The sequence below is a fragment of the Physella acuta genome, unplaced genomic scaffold (assembly GCF_028476545.2).
Source record: "Physella acuta isolate Inbredline_101_S28 unplaced genomic scaffold, ASM2847654v3 ptg000078l, whole genome shotgun sequence".
Lineage (NCBI taxonomy): Eukaryota > Metazoa > Mollusca > Gastropoda > Physidae > Physella > Physella acuta.
The window spans coordinates 856880-874300 of NW_026731598.1; the positions used below are offsets into that span (position 1 = coordinate 856880).

General features: G+C 37.5%; 1 protein-coding gene across 2 annotated transcripts; it reads right to left on the reverse strand.

Annotated features, from left to right (window-relative positions):
* Nucleotides 1–6160: 6160 nt before the first annotated feature.
* Nucleotides 6161–13849, reverse strand: LOC131954274 (uncharacterized). Of its 2 annotated transcripts, none has more exons than XM_059317864.1 (12): nucleotides 13814–13849; nucleotides 12845–12908; nucleotides 12401–12448; nucleotides 12201–12258; nucleotides 11993–12033; nucleotides 10236–11778; nucleotides 9905–10024; nucleotides 9308–9398; nucleotides 9079–9200; nucleotides 8799–8857; nucleotides 8549–8635; nucleotides 6161–8319 (listed from the first exon to the last, which is right to left on the reverse strand). In XM_059317864.1, exons 2-12 carry the CDS (start codon nucleotides 12891–12893, stop codon nucleotides 8210–8212), a joined length of 2328 nt encoding a protein of 775 aa, XP_059173847.1. In that variant the 5' UTR covers nucleotides 12894–12908; nucleotides 13814–13849; the 3' UTR covers nucleotides 6161–8209. The 2 variants fall into 2 exon arrangements, with proteins under 2 accessions (XP_059173847.1, XP_059173839.1); XM_059317856.1 differs by lacking the exon at nucleotides 13814–13849 and adding an exon at nucleotides 13666–13786.
* Between the last annotated feature and the right edge of the window lie 3572 nt (nucleotides 13850–17421).

Consider the following 17421-nt stretch of genomic DNA (forward strand, 5'->3'; position numbering starts at 1 on the left):
ATCGTTACACGGTGGGTGGATGGCGTTGGTTGAGATCAGTGGTGCTTAACCTTTTGGTGGGGGGGGGGGGGGGAGGGGTCGAACCCCATCAGTTTCATATGCGCATTCGCCAAACCATTCTTAAGAGTTCTATCGTCCACACTGATAAAATCCAGTTGTAAGTCGGGTGTGTGTTTTGACCTCCACCGAACCCCTGGGGTTCGATCGAACCCCGGTTAAGAACCACTGGTTTAGACATTTTCATAACTGGTATTAGTTTTTGCCTTTAGATAGCGTTACGGTGGGGTGTATTTTTTTTACAATCCCCCCCCCCCATTCCATCGTCACACATGCTAACATAAAAATAGACACACACACACACACACACACACCTATAATGACGTCACGCCTCCGTTTACCATTATTTATATGTCAAAATTGCAAGTTTTTTTTATTTTTTAAATTCGCTTTAAAAATGACTTTTTGGGGTCGTGGATAAATGACGTCACACTTGAAGGGGGAGGGGGTGCGTAATTGTGTGGCGGTGTGTGATTAGGGGAGTGCGATGTCGCATCTTTTGCATTATAAAATAAATAATGTTAGGAAACGAATTTCAGCCGTTTAAATTTCAAATTTTAGGAAACTGTTTAAATAAAATGTAAGAGAAATTATTGACCGAGCTCAGTCAAAATTTTAGAGAAAAATAATTCGATATTTAAGAAAATTTCAACAGCAATTTTAAGGGGGGGGGATAGGTCATAGGCTGAGGTTTGACGTCAATTTAGGAGGGGGGGGTGGCATTTTTGTGACGTTATGTGACAGAGGGGAGGGGGAGGTAAAAACCGTCACAAACGCATACGTCATTTATGGTTGACTCCTTAGAAAGAAAAAGTGTAATTATTCGACATTCTTCCCAGAGTGTGACGTCATTTATGGACGACCCCATAAAAGATATGAAATCTGATCTATAACTGAGCAGAGTTTCTTCCAGGCATCTCTTCGGGGGGGGGGGGGGGGGCTACCGAAGAAAGTCTACCGCCCCCCCCCCCCCCCCCGAACGAAATGAAAAATATATATAGAAAATATATACTATTAACAGTGTCCGCCCCCCGAAGAGTCTACCCCCCCCTCCCCGAAAATTTCAAGTGCCCCCCCCCCCGGAGAAAAAAGTCTGGAAGTAACACTGTAACTGAGAAGGCTGTGGTTGAAATATCGAAGCCACATACCATAAACGTACAAACCCGACGTAGACTTTGGCTTCTAAATAGGTTAGTCGACGTGTTTCTGGGGAAGATAATGTGTATACATTCTGGGGGGGGATAAGGGGGGCTCTTGAAACTTCCAGGAGGGTAACTTGAAACTTCGGGGAGACGGATACTGGTTAAAAAAAAATATACTTTGTATATAAATTATACTTTTTTAATTATATTTCGTCCGGGGAAGGGGGCGATGGACATGCTTCTCCCCCCCCCCCCCCCCCCCTCTCCCTCTCGACTGAGCTCGGTCAACATATAAAGTATATTAATCAGTATCCACTACAGTTTGAAAATAAAGAGTTTCTAAAACGAAATAGCGGCTACATTCAGTTTGTTATATTACTTTTTTTAAATGAAAAAAAAAGTGTGACGTTTCACTGTTTGAGACTCCTCCCCCTCCCTCTTATCACACATCATCACAAAATTACAAACCCCAGCTCTCCGTAGGAGTGGGACGTCATATTTTATTAACGACCCCTTACAATAAAATTGTCTTTATCTCTAAAAAATTATGCAGCTTAACAGAATGAATCGTATCAAAAGGCTATTTTTACTCGAGTCTTCAGCTTACAATCAATAGGAATTAATCCTGTTTAAATCTGTTAAATGGGGAATATTGCGGAAACTAACTCACAGACACATACAGCCGGCAGACTGTGGTAGTGTAGGAGGTAACAGGTCGTTTGCTTTGTTTGGTTCTTGAATAGGTCTGGTAGAACTGAGATAAGTGTAGAATGTAAAGCTGTAAAGATGTAAATTTGTGTGGGTGTAATCAGACTTTCTTCTAGGCATCTCTTCGGGGGGGGGGGGGGATAGTCCTTACCTTTCTTCTCCCCCCCCCGCCCCCCCCCCCCCCCCCCCCAACAACGTAATCGATTTTATATAGAAAACATATACCAGCATGAATTCTGTTATTGGAAAATTGTATGTAAAACGGAATTAATTTTCCTGATCTTGTCTGCCAATTAGGGAGTGATATTTCAAAGTTTTAAATGTCTAACAAACAATTTTACTGTTATAAAATCGTCATGGAGTACATAACTCTTGTCTACCAACTGAATGATACAACACTGATAATTAGACCAAATAAATTCCTCTTGTATTTATAAATATCCGTAAACTACAAAAAAAAGGTTTCGGTCTTGACAGTCAGATGAAGTAGATTACATATGTACATATGACCACGGCGTATGAAAAGATAGTATGTTTAGCACTTTACTTTTCCCAACGTGAGTCAGGTACCCATTAGAGCTGGGTGGACTCAGGGACGTCCTACAGACTTCGAGATCGGAACGACCACGTCGTCTGATATAATTGCCCGTGGGTTGTCTTTAAAAAAAAAAAGACGTGTATACACTTTTGGAGTCGACCTCTCATTCAGAACACAATCAATGACGAGTCCATACGACGTCCCTGAGTCCACCCAGCTCTTATGGGTACCCGACTCACGTTAGGGAAAGTAAAGGCGGCTGGGCATAATGCTGAGTGCTACCACACTATCTCTTCATATGCCGAGATCACTGAAACAGGTAAACTTTACTTCTCCTGCCCCATGGGCCGTAAGGTTTGAAAGGGTACTTGACTTTTAACGAAGAAAGGAAATTCTCGACCCAAGCCCACGACTGTGTGTCGAGAAAGAAATGCCCAATCAAGATTATTGCTAGATAAAGACGGTTGACTTCTACTGGTCAAAACTTTGGTCACGTGAAAGATAAGATACGACGGCGACAAACTCAGGTAAAAAAAATATAATCTGACCAACTCTACAACTCACACAAGTAAAACTGACCAACTCAACAACTCACACCCTCAAAAAAAACTGACCAACTCTACAACACACTCAAGTCAAACTGACCAACTCACCCACTCAAGTCAAACTGACCAACTCTACAACACACTCAAGTAAAACTGACCAACTCTACAACTCGCACACTAAAACTGACCAACTCAACAACTCACACACTCAAGTAAAACTGACCAACTCTACAACTCGCACACTAAAACTGACCAACTCTACAACTCACACACTAAAACTGACCAACTCTACAACTCACACACTCAAGTAAAACTGACCAACTCTACAACTCACACAAGTAAAACTGACCAACTCTACAACTCACACACTAAAACTGACCAACTCTACAACTCACACACTCAAGTCTCAAGTAAAACTGACCAACTCTACAACTCACACAAGTAAAACTGACCAACTCTACAACTCACACACTAAAACTGACCAACTCTACAACTCACACACTCAAGTCTCAAGTAAAACTGACCAACTCTACAACTCACACACTAAAACTGACCAACTCTACAACTCACACACTAAAACTGACCAACTCTACAACTCACACACTCAAGTAAAACTGACCAACTCTACAACTCACACAAGTAAAACTGACCAACTCTACAACACACTCAAGTCAAACTGACCAACTCACCAAATGTCCCTCCACAGACTAAGAAAGTCCAGTAAATAAAACAAGCCCAGCCTGTGAAGCTTAAGTCCAGCATTTAGAGACCTCCACATTTATCCTGTCTCTCACAAAATCCCACACAGTGGTTTATCTAATAATGAAACAATTGCACGTTCGAATTTACAGTCCGCATGAGATAATTACACGTTCTAATTAACAGCCACGGTGAAATCGTTAAATGTGCCAATCAACAAACAAGCTGGATGAGATAATTAATTAAATGTCCCAATCAACGTGCAACACATTTGGCTCCGCAGCGGTCACTGGGAATAAATCAATGTCCAATCATTGGAGACGTAATGAATACACAATTTCTTACGGCGCCGGCTGCCAGAGGGTGGGAGGGGGTGGGGCGACGCCTGCCATGGGTGGTGGGGGCGCCGGCTATCAGGGGGGTGGGGGACGCGGCAACAGCCTGAACATGGAAAACCCCTTTTAGCGTCCTTTCAATGACGCGGATAAAGAAGAAAATGTTGACTCAAGTAGTTTGACAATCTTGAACGGCGATTGGTTGGCGCGTTGTGTATCGATAGAAAGTTGGGGGGGGGGGGGGGTGGGGGGGGGGTGCTGTGGCGGGTAAATGGCTGGTATATGCGTTACGCTGAATTCGGTACAATGGAGATTGGTTTTAAAGAGTTTAAAAGTTCGTTACAGACACGAGGGCTGGTGGAGCTTAATTAAGTTAATTGGGTGGTAATTAGCCGTGATGTTAAATAGTGGGAGACAAATAGGTAAATATACTTTAGCACCAGTAGATCAATGGCTTGTTTTTATGATTTAGTGATGGCTCAATAGTTGACTTCAAAGTGCTGTTTTTCATGAGTTAGTTTTGGTTCGATAGTTGACTTCAAAGTGCTGTTTTTATTACTTTGTTATGGTTCTAAAGTAGACTTCAAAGTGCTGTTATGTGTTAGTTATGGCTCAATAGTTGACTTTAAAGTGCTGTATTTATGTGTTAGTTATAGTTCAATAGTAGGCTTCAAAGTGCTGTTTTTACGAGTTAGTTATGGTTCAATAGTTGATTTTAAAGTGGTTTTTATGACTTTGTTGTGGCTCAATAGTTGACTTCAAACTGCTGTTTTTATGACTGTTATTTCTCAATATTTGACTTCATAAGTGCTATTTTTATGACTGTGTGTCATGACTGATTTGTTGACTTCCTTGTTTTATTTTCATGACATTATTTCATTTCGCATGGTGTTTTTTTTTTTAAAATTTGCTGTTAGTTATGACTGAGTTGATTTTAAAGTCAAAAGGGGGACTTAAAACCTAAATTGTATTGGTTTTTAGTTGTTTATTAGCTAAGGTTATTGAAAGGTGATGGTTAACATTACAAATAATACATCTGAGTATTCAGTCTGAATTTTTAAGGAAAAAAGTTGCGTTGTTTTCATCTACCTTTAGAATAAACTAGACTACCCGTTATCTAGTTAGATAACTGTGGGTTTCGGGGGGGTCATCCATAAATGTCATCACGTCTGCCAGCACTTTTTATCCCAAAATAACCAGACCCCCACATTCAAAAAGACGTTTTTTATATTTTAAAAACTCTACTAAACTCTACTTCACCTGCCCAGTGCCCCGCCAAGTCTCAGACATGTTTGTATTTTAAAAAAAAACGATTCCGGCCGAGCATGGCTCCGACCACAGTATCGCTTCATATGCTGAGAACATAGAAACAGGTGAACTCTACTTCACCTGCCCTGTGCCCCGCGAGGTCCTGATGGTCAACCTTATCATTCACATATAGGCCTTAAGAATAAATAATTGAAAACGTTGTAAAAAAAATATTCTTTTTACTATTACTATACTCATTGTTCTAAACTTTTATAATTAATGTGGTTAATCTACCAATGAATATATCAATAAATTAATTAACGGCTTTAAATTAGTTTGTAATTAACAGTGTGTTTAAGAAGGAACAATATTTAACACCCAAAATCCTATTTTACAGCTCTACACATAATGCAGATTCTCCCCAATAACAAATAAAAAAAAACAAACAAACAAAAAAATGAGTTATCAAACGTCACTATTCAAAGTTAAGCTATTGTTCTAAAACTTTAAAATTAATGTGGTTAATCTACTTATGAATAAATCAATAAATTAAATTAACGTCTTTAAATAAATGTGTGATTATTAACAGTCTATCTGCAATCAAAAATTGTTCTCTACCTACATACTATTTTACAGCCTCCCCCCCCCCCCTTATAGAGCAGTTTCCATACAGTACCAAATCAGACAAACAAACAAATATTCAAACATGTAAACAAACTTCAGTTTTAGTAATGTATAGATATGGTGTTTAAAAATAAATGCGAGAAAGATCTGTGATTAAACAACACATTTTTATGTGTTCTGAAATCAAGGTCATCAACTTGAATCAACTATTGTATAGGTACTTCATGTCTGACACACATCCACTCACAATGAAGAAAAACATCATTATGAAAATAAATTTTATTAATGCTTCCAACTTAGCTATTGAACTAAACAAGTGAAAAGCACCAATCTGTTAACACAAAATTATGCATTCATAGATTAATGTTGGGTGCTAATGTGAAAAAAACTATTCATACCAAACACGAACCCAAACCATTAAATCCTGGACACTAAAAAATTAACTCTAGAATTTCTTTTCCTTTACATTTCTTTACAACTCTACATTAAAAAATATTACAGAAAATCCCACATTACAAAAAATTTGTTGACCTCTGTACTGACCCACCAACAAAATTTGTTGACCTCTGTACTGACCCACCAACAAAATTTGTTGACCTCTGTACTGACCCACCAACAAAATTTGTTGACCTCTGTACTGACCCACCAACAAAATTTGTTGACCTCTGTACTGACCCACCAACAAAATTTGTTGACCTCTGTACTGACCCACCAACAAAATTTGTTGACCTCTGTACTGACCCACCAACAAAATTTGTTGACAAAGTGACAGACCAAAGCATGGGTCAACTAGTGACTAGACTAACACGGCCAAAAAGTACAGTTTTTATCCATCAACCAGGAATATGAAAAAAATCTACTTAGATATGTCTGGTTGGTTTGAACTGTAACACACACTCATACAGAATTAATTATAAAGGAAGGTGAAAGCTTCACATATCAGTAACTCCACAGCACAACCAACATTATAATCCCAAGAAAGTTTTTAAAAGTCCTTAGAACACTTCCAAGGCTGGATGAAAAATGTGCGGATTGCCAGTCAGGTGACTGAAGCAACTGGTTATTATAAAAACAGTTGAAAGAAAATCTTAGTATCAAAGTAGTAAAATACTGCACAGGTGGGAAACGAGAAATGCAACTAGACCAACTGAGGTAGAAGGCTACCCCGCACTGTACCATGTTAATAGTCAGCTGGTTAAATATCCCAACAGTTGACCTAAGTTACGCACAATAAAAATTCAGTGTTAAAAATACCCAGGGAAGCACCTTATGATTTTGTGATATTCCAATTGTTCACATCTAACTCAACACCTAAAACAACCCCCAAAACAAGCTGCGTGGACACCTTTCCCAGGTGCAAATTAAAAATTTAAGGAAATATTAGATATTTATAAAAATGTTCTCTAAAATCAAAATGTATGGGAGAAAATTGTTATCAAAGGAGAAAAAAATGGGATCTCAAAGCGAAAAAAATATGGTAAAAGTTAGATCTCAGCATTTAAATTTTTTTCCCAAGATAGTAAAAAAAGAATCTTGGTTAACTCTTAAAACCCTGAGATACATTGATCTAGTTGCAGCGAGATAAAAATGACAATATTAAAATTAAAAAAAGTTAAAAACTGCTTGTTTAAGAGGTACCAAGGATATTTTAAAGGCATTAGATGAAGCTAATGTTGTGCATATTTTGAAATGCTCAGTAGTAACAAATGTTTAGCTTTAGTAGATAAAACAGCATGAGAATAAAAAGCTAATGCCAGACTGGACAAGAATCTTTAACGTAGTACAGCTCCAGATAAAGATAACATCAACAAAGAAAACATTTCTCTCATTACTTGCCAATTACAAAAAATAGAAAAGCTTGTAAAAGATGTTTAAAAGGTAACCATCGTAGAAATACAAACTTTAAAACACTTGATTCATTTCTATTTAACAAGATATAATGGAATTTTTGTCCATAATGCTGTGCATAACCATGTTTGCTAATTTTATTAGTTAAAAACTTTAGCTGCCATGTTCTCCTTTGATGGCAACAATGGAAAAAGCTTCAGCAACTTGCTTATAATATACTTCTCACTTAGCTTCCATTTTCTTTTCTCTGCCAATTGCGAACAAATAATCTAAACCAACTTGTTAATTAAATACTTCCATCCCTGTTAGTTACCATTATATCCTAAACTGGCTAGGATAAAATAACCTTAACTAACCAATTGATTAGTAAAACCTTTAATTAAGCTGGCCACCATTTTCTCCCTAGCTGTCTGTCTACCATGAAACAAGCTTCATCCATTCATGAAAAACTTATTCAGCTGGCTATCATTTTTTCCTCTGCTGACTACTGTGTTGTTTGAGTAGAGCAGCATAATCTAGTTCATCTGTTCTCTTAGGCATGGGAGCATATTCCTCCTCTATTTCCTGGTTGCCATCTACAATTATAAAACAACTTAAACTAAAAACAAAGATCTTCTTGTAATAAAAATATGCATTATGAAAACAATTCTCCTCTCTTATCTTTAAAATATAATCTGCATTATGAAAGTTCTGAACATTTAGCCAATGTTTACTTTTGAATTTGACTCTGAAAATGGATACCATTTATTTTACAAAACCTTGTGCTCAGGACAGAAAAACTTTGAACCAAAGAAATGAACCCACCTAAATCAGCATACTGATCTGGACAAAAGCGCCGCCTTCCTCCAAAGCAGAGATCAAACTTGACAGCATCTTGGGTGTTGTTACCCCCTGTAAACAATTTTACCAAGATGTAATCATTTTGTAATCAGAAATTTGGTTAGACTTATCTTTATATGCTTTTATTTATCATGGTTCCACATAATGTCACAGGTGAAATCTATTAAACTAAATTTTAACCCATTTTTATTTGACAGAATTGTTTTGAACTTACTTTCTTTAGCTGCAATAGCATCACAGGCATAAGCAAATGTCACAAAACCATAGTTGTCACTGAAATTTAAAAAAAAAAAACTTTGGTATAAAACAAACTACTAGCAATAAACAAGTGTTGTCATACTGGGCAATTGACTTGTTTTTAGGATATTTTGAAGATGAATATCTTTAAAAACAAATTGTAAGATATCAATGTTTAGAATTAGACTTAAAGAACACAATGATTACATAATTGATCCCCTCCCCACCAATGAATGAAGCAATCAAGAAACATTTACCCATGTTCTCTGAAGTTCAGCTTGACTTCTTTTATCTCCCCAAAGCACTGGAATCTCTGGTACAATTGTCTTTTAGAGTAGTCATTTGGAATTTTACCCACATACACTATACGCCTCTCTTCCTGGAATTTTAACATTTTTTTTTTAGTTCAATGATCGTTACGGCAAATAAATTCTTGGAAGAATGTAATTTTATACACTTGTTAAATTAAATTTTAATTGTCCTTACCATAGCCTTCACCCTTTCCTTTTCTTTAGCTTTTTTCTTTTCTGACATATGGGCAGAAGAATGCTGTCTACTATGATGGCCAGTTCTTGACCTAAAATATTGTGTATACGTGAAAAACACATGTCACAGAATTTACGAAGTGATCGTTGTAAACAAAAACCCAAGGATCTGAATGTATGTGTTTATGTCCTGTGAAGATTTCTTTAGTGAAAAACTAGCAGCTAATAGGTAGAAATTCAATACACAAGTATACATTACATTAGGAATGTATTGAAGTAGCAGTAAGCTTTGTTTTTGTACATCAGTTAAAAGGTTAGTCTTTATGGCACTAAGTATTGCTAAGTATTCCTTTAGAGCCTATCTTGTAGATGCAACTGCTGCACATAAGTTAAATAAAGCAGGTGCCTGAACTAGATGTGCCAGGCTTAGTGTAGAGTTTCCAAGCTGATTTACAACAACCTGCTTCTTAAAAATGAATGCTAAACTTTCAAAATGGAAGTTCTTGTTGGAGACAATTTAAAACTGAAATTCATTACAAACATAAGGCAGCTTAAAAAAATCAATGAGGAAAAATGCGCATTATTTTAAATACTTTACCTGGATCGTTCTCTATCATAGCGACTGCGAGACCTGGATCTAGACCTTGAAGGTGTAAAGCGACTTCTAGTTCTTTTGCTTCTAAACCTTCTATCACGACGACGTTGTGGGGATGGTGACCTAAACAAATTATCGTTTTCTGATTTATAGATTTGAATTGATTGTGTTTAAAGTTCAAAGCAAAAAAGAAAAATTCTAAAAGTGTCACTGTAAATATTTTAAAGTTAAATTACATTAACCAATATAATGATGGCTATCATAAGTTATTGTTATAACTATCAAAAAATTAAATGCATCATAATATATATTCAAACAAAGATTTCCACATTACCTGGATCTGCTGTAACGTGAAGAAGTGCTTCTACTACTACATGCACTGACAGACCTGGACCTTGATGAACATGTGGAACAGTAAGATAAGCTACTGCACGTTGAACAGGTGGAGCAGTTGGAAGATGACGAGCCAGAACGACAGGAAGCTCTGGAGGAGTGTCTTGACACTGACCGGGATCTGTGGTAAGGGGAGCGTAGAGCAGCATTACACGGCTCAGAGAGAGAGTTATCTGACTCCAAGTCAAACTGAATATTTTCATCCAGCAGAAGTTCCGGGATCCTTTCTATATCCTTGGTAGTGTTAGTAAAACAGCGTCTGTGGGCAGGCACTTTGTCGTAGTGACTTTCATTTGTATCCTCACCCTTATCTAGCAAGTCCAAATGATCTGTGCTGCCAATGGCGCTAGTGGCACTGGCAAATATACTGGTTTTGGTTGGTTTAGTTGGTATTGAAAGAGCAGTGTAGAAGGATGGAATTTTATCATAAAAGTTTCCGCTATCTTCTCTGATAGGGCTAGTACTCAATTCTCTCTGTTTATTGTTATTAGTTTCTGCATGATGGCGGTATCTCCTACTATGCTTTCTAGTAGATCCCCTGGAAGAGGAATTAAATTTCACTGTTGCACTTCCCTCTTCTGTCTGTGGCACATTCACTGGAAAAGCATCATTGCCATTGGCATCTATAAAAATCTCACTTTCCTCTACAACCACTTCCTCTACAGTGGGCACATCATCCTGGGGGAGGGTTGTTTCCTCTAGGGGAACAGAGGCCTCTTCTGTCAGTTTTGTGCCTATTTTCAAAGGTTTTATATCTTGCTTAGTTTTGAGCATTGAAATGTTTGCAGAGTCTTTCCAATGAGTTTTAAAGAAACAATAGTCATGATCAGAGCTCTCTGAGCTGACAACAGGAGCTGGTGATGGCTTAACACATGTGGGCGATATTTCTGGTTTGATTATAGAGATATTCAATGGGAGAGGATTCTGAGCATTGTTTTGTATCACTGGGGTGGTAACAGCAATGTTTACTACTGGCACAAAAAGTGAATTACCAGTTGTTGGTATAACTTGTTTGTTAGTAGATGTTATGTGTGGTGTGCTCACAGGCTGAGAAGTTACGCTGACTACCTGAGAAGTTGTGTTGGCTGGCTGAGAAACTATACTGATTGACTGAGACGCAGGCAGTGGACCAGCAAGTGTTTTGAACTGAGGAGGTGAAGCTACTGCCTGGACACAATCTAAAGGTTCAGGCTTGATAACCACTGAACTCTTCTGTAACGACTGGATTGTTTTATTTTGAAGAATAACCTGAATACATGGCTGTGTCCTGGCCGATGACGCTCCTGGAGTGGGTAGCTTTAATATCTTGAAGGTTTTTTTGCCTTTTCCTAAAAGTGAGGCGCTCAGCTCCACATTATTCACTGAAGGAAACACAACATTAGATGCTGCTGATTTGAAATTGTCTACACCAGAAAGAAAGCTTTTTGGGTGTGGCACTTTCTTGATGGTAATATTTGGTGGAGGAGTAGCTGGTGGTGTGATGGCTAAAAAAAAAGAAAAAAAAAATTATAATAAAGCGACAAAACTTGTCTTAATTGATATGTTATGTAAAACTCAGCCCAACAAACAAGAAAATATTAGGTTTTATTAATGATAATTTAATCCAATCTTTGCAAATTCTTATTTAAAAAGTGACAAGTTTGTAAATGAAAAAAATAAATTGTGAGTAGTTATACAAGCTAGAGAGTGAATGCATACCAGGACTGTTTCCAGCACTTCTTGCTTTTAACATCATTTTCCTGAAGTAATTGACAGTAACACTAGTAAGTCATGGTCTCATTTATATTGTTAAAATAAAATGTCAAATATCACTAATGTAAGTTATAAGTTAAAATAAAAGCATACTAATTGTTAAAAAACTATGATAATTAGTGTTTAAAACGTTTTCATGGGTAACAAATCTTACTGTTTTTTAATAAAGTGCTTGTCTGATGAGATGCTCAAGTCATCTGCTGGTCTGGTCGCTGGGAAAAAAAAAGTTGTGAGGGTACATTTGATCTTGTTGAAAATCAAAGCAGGTCCCAAAAAGGCATGATACAAACAAATGTGTATGACATCCAACATAGTCATTCAAAACTACAAAGTAAATGAGACGACAAGAATTACCTTCTTCAAACCTGCAGAGCAAACTCACAAGATCTTGAGCTTCAATTCCTTGATTAAAAAATGTTAAAGTTATTGAAATAAATTTTACAAAAATTAGCATAAGCTGCTATTTTTATAAAAACTTTACAAAATTTAGTATTTTAACTTAGTTGAAAAACTTAAAGTGATTGCTAGGATGAACAGATACTATTGCAGAAATGTTATAATAAAATTAAAATGTGAGAATTATTTAGAATGTTTTTGCCAAAGGCTACAAAAAAAAAAAAGAAGTAAAAGCCTAATAGTTTCTTTTAAAACAAGGATATAGGGCATAGGGCAATATAGGGCCCTATGGTAGGGACTATATTAATATTCCTAAAACTAATCACTTAGGCCTACTTTTATACATTTTACATGGAACCAATCATAACAAAATTTCAAATTAAATCAAATGAAAATAGTTACCACTTTCATCCATGTTGATTGCAGAAAATGCTTTGTCAAAAGATGCCATTTTTTTTTACTAAATCTAGAAAATAAAAGTATAGGCCTAAATAAAACAACAAAATTATCTTCCAAATTTACATTTTATGTAGGCCTAGTTGTTAAAGCCAGCAAAAATATGTTGATGTTCCATTGATGGATACATGGATATGTACAATATGGATTTACATGGGAGTCAGTGTAGATCTACTAACTGCATGATTTGCAATTCCAAGTTGAGCAATTCTAGTCTACCCAATGCAAAACTAAGTGAACACTTTCTTAAGTCACTAAAGTGTAAAGTGGCATGGAAATGGAAAATACAAGAACACAATGTTCGCTGTGTACCAGCAAAAAAAGACCTTCAGGATTTGAAAAAACAAAACATTTTATTTTTCCAATTGACTTGAAGGTTCTTAAGTGAGAATGATGAATGTGCTTACTGCTTACAAAGTTGGTGGGGTTCTGTACCTCCAAAAAAAGCTAAAAAAAAACACCACTGACCAAGAATCAAGATAACTAGACTAGAATCTAGATCTGAAGAACGTGAAAGTAAATAATCTGAACTCTCTAGATCTAGATAGATCTAGAGGAATAGATTAAACTAATAACTAGATCTAGATCCAGTATAGTCATAAAACATCTGAGATCTAGATCTAGATCTAGATCTAGATTCTAAAATGATCTACAAACGTGGTTGGTGCTTCGTGAAAGAGTCCAGTCAACGTGACATGACAAACACGTTGTTGTAACAAGAAAAAGATTTGTGATTCATTCATTGCGATTAAAAAAAAACAACTTACAGATATTAAATCAAATAATGTGCATATGCATGGCATTATCTTTTAAAATCATGTGTTTTGTTTGTGTAAACTATCCTTGTCAATGAATGACTTGTGTTGACTAGGCACTTACAGTGCAGACAACACTGAAAGATAAAAGAGTTCTTACGATCATTCGACACGTTTTGCAATGTGTCAGCATTCGGGGTAGTCTAGTAGTCTAGTCGATCTCTATATCACCACACGTTGTGATCATTAGATCTAGACTAAATATTAATATCAGTGTTGCACATTTTTTTAATGCATAGGGCCCTGATTTCAAATAAGAAAACAACTAAATTTTCCACTGATAATCAAAATATTCCGTTGATAAGATAGAATAAGCAGTTTTTAGACTTTTTAATAGATAACTTGACGACACAGCACCATATGGAAAATTGAACCAAGTAGGACTTGTGTGAACAGTCATGTGACATTTTAGGATATTTTTAGGCAAGACCTAGATTCTAGCAGAGTGCGTGGCAACTGACTTAAATTGTAAAAAAGTATAGTCCTAAATGGTACTGTAAATAGATTTTAATCCACAATGTAAAGACTTTTACGATTGAAAAAATAAAAAAGCGAATAACCCTTAATATATTTATCCACGAAAACAGTGCGTTAAATTTATTATTAATCATAGGCGAATGGGAAGGGCTCTGGATCACCTTTTTGTTAAGGGGAGAGTATAATCAAGATGAATAAGATGTTCCACTTAGTTTTATTCCACCGTTCCGGGCAAGAGTATATACCTATACCCAATATATATATATATATATATATATATATATATATATATATATATATATATATATATATATATATATATATATATATATATATATATATATATATATATATATATATAGGCCTATATATATATATATATATATAGAGAGAGAGAGAGAGAGCTGTATATAAATATACAGAGGCGTCGCGAGGCGGGGTGGGGGGGGGGGGTGCGAAACGCACGCGATGAAACCATTTAAGGGGACGGGGACGGGGGGGGGGGGAACGGGACACATTATAGAATAAAAATGTTTTTTGCCAGTTCAATGAATAGTTAATTAGTCTAGAGTTTAAACGTATTTTAAGTACATAATGATGCCCCAGACAGGGAGAGGGTGGTGTGACACCATGACGTAAACATCCAAACTATAGCCATAACAATACTACACCCAGCTGTATTAACAACTTGCTATAGATAAACATCGTTAGTATTAAATATGAAAACTTTAAAGCTTTTACCTGGTGGGGGGGGGGGGGGGATATGTGACACCAACTGCAATATTTGCATGGAAGAAAAGAAAATTGGGGGGGGGGGGGAGTGCCGCACCGAGTGATACCCAACCTAGCGACGCCACTGTATATATATATATATATATATATATATATATATATATATATATATATATATATATATATATATATATATATATATATATATATATACACTTATATACCGGTGGGTTCTAAACATAATAGTCGTAAAACCTACATATCGAGACCTATTTAAAATCAAGTCGGCGAAGTTAGTGGGTGTTACAAGGTCGGGTGTCACCCGATGCGGCAACTCATGGTGTCGGTCCACAGACCCATCCACTCAAGTGGCGCAATAAGGCGAGGTAAAAATTTGATGGTGAACAAGTATGTCAAATCTCACCTGGGCCAAGAGCGATGGGCTATGGTCAAATGAGGTGGGTATTTATCTCAAAGCTGTTGCCGCTGAGACGTGAGGACTTATTTCAACTCACATGGACACTGACTGAGGTCAGCTAGGGTCAAAGATGTATTGGTCAATGTAGCCAATCAGAGCGTAGCGACCTATTCGGAACGATATATAAATCACTACCCCGGAATTAGGAATTATGTACAATCCAATACCCCTGCTAAGAATGAGCTTTTTTATTTTTTCCCTTTCCTTTTTGGCGCTTCCTTAGGGTCGGCGCCTGAGGCGGCGGCCGCAGCCATTCCATGTTTTCTTCCAGGAATCTTTTCGGAGGGGGGGGGGGGGGCTCCGTCCCACCGAAGAAAGTCCATCGCCCCCCCCCCCGAACGAAATGGAATTTATATAGAAAATATATACTTTTAACAGTGTCCGCCCTCCGGAAATTTTAGTCCGCCCCCCCCAACGAAATTTTCAGGTGCCCCCCCCCCCCGGAGAAAAAGTCTGGAAGAAACACTAGCTGCGCCTATGTAGCCAATGGATTGGTCAATATGTCGTAACTGAATAAAACTCAACTAGGGTCAAGCCTCAGATGGGAACCGAGCAGAGTTTCTAACTTTCTTTCAAGCATCTCTTTGGGGGGGGGGGCCTAAAAAAAGTCTACCGCCCCCCCCCCCCCGAACGAATTGGAAATGATATAGAAAATATATACTTTTAACAGTGTCCGCCCCCTCCCGAAAATTTCAAGTGCCCCCCCCCCCCCCCCCCCCCCGCAGAAAAAAGTCTGGAAGAAACACTGGAACCGAGCCTAAGAGATTTGACATCGATATCATGTGTTATTAGGGTTGGTCAGTACGTCTATACTAATTTCAATCCACTTGAAGCTAAACTGAATCAATTGAGTACCGACAGAGGCGTAGCGAGGGGGTACATAGGTCCCTGGGCGCCGACCCTAGATGGCGCCAAAATGGGTTGAAAAAAAATTAAAAGCTCATTTTAGCTGCAGTTTTGGATTCTAAATATAATAAATATTTGAGGGGGGGGGGGGCAATTGAAAGTTTGTCCCCGGGTACCGGGTAGGGTCGCTACGCCTCTGCTCACCGGAATTAAAACTGTGGTCAGCTAAGGTCAAAATAGTGTAGTCATGAAGGCTTAATTCAAATCATACCAGCTCGTTCTTGGCGGTATTGAAATTGAATCACCTTACTAAACTATTTGTCTTGTGTTGTTTTATGTGGAAATGTGTGTCGCATATCTTTGGTAGGGGGCGGGATGATACAATATTTACGATAGGCTTGTGAACGTGCACATTACGTCACGATACGCGCGTGTCATCAATTTTGAGCTGTAGGCCGAGTACACAACGTTTTAAAGAGTGACTCACGGCGTTTATGTTAATGCATTAACGTCATGGGTAACCCAACATGACTCGAATAATTAGGGTAGTTGAATTTTACGCCGCAGTCGATAAAATATCCCATGGACCTGAAACCTTATCCGTTAAGTAATGAAGTAATTTGAAATTCGTTATACGAAACATAGGAATATGATATTACCATTATCTAACAATTCTCTTTTTTTAGTTATTATTTTATGTCACTTAATCAATGGATCATCTCGGTAAAAATAGGTCAAGGCCGTTAGTTTAGTCAAGTTTGTCATTGTCAAAATCAAAGTCGTCCGGATTCTGAATGTGGTCAGCTGTGGTCAAAACTGGGGTTATAGTTGTTGTTCCGTATGTCGAATTAACTTAATGAAACACCCATGAGACAGGGGTCAGTTAGGGTCAGTTAGGGTCAGCTTGAGCTAAGAACGCTAAAATCAACCTAGTCATTGTTGTTGTTGTCAGTATATCCTAGCTTAATGAAAGTCAACTGGCCCAAGACTCTGGTCAGTTAGGGTCAGATCTGTCACTTAATAACAGCAAACGACGCTGTGAAGACTTAGTCAGAAGCTAAAATGACAGGAGCCTATTTCGTCATGAGTCGTAATGACGAGAGCTATTTTGTCGAGAGCCTACATGTCGGGAGCTTTTTATGACGGGGTCCATTTGTCGCTGGCCTTTTTGGCGG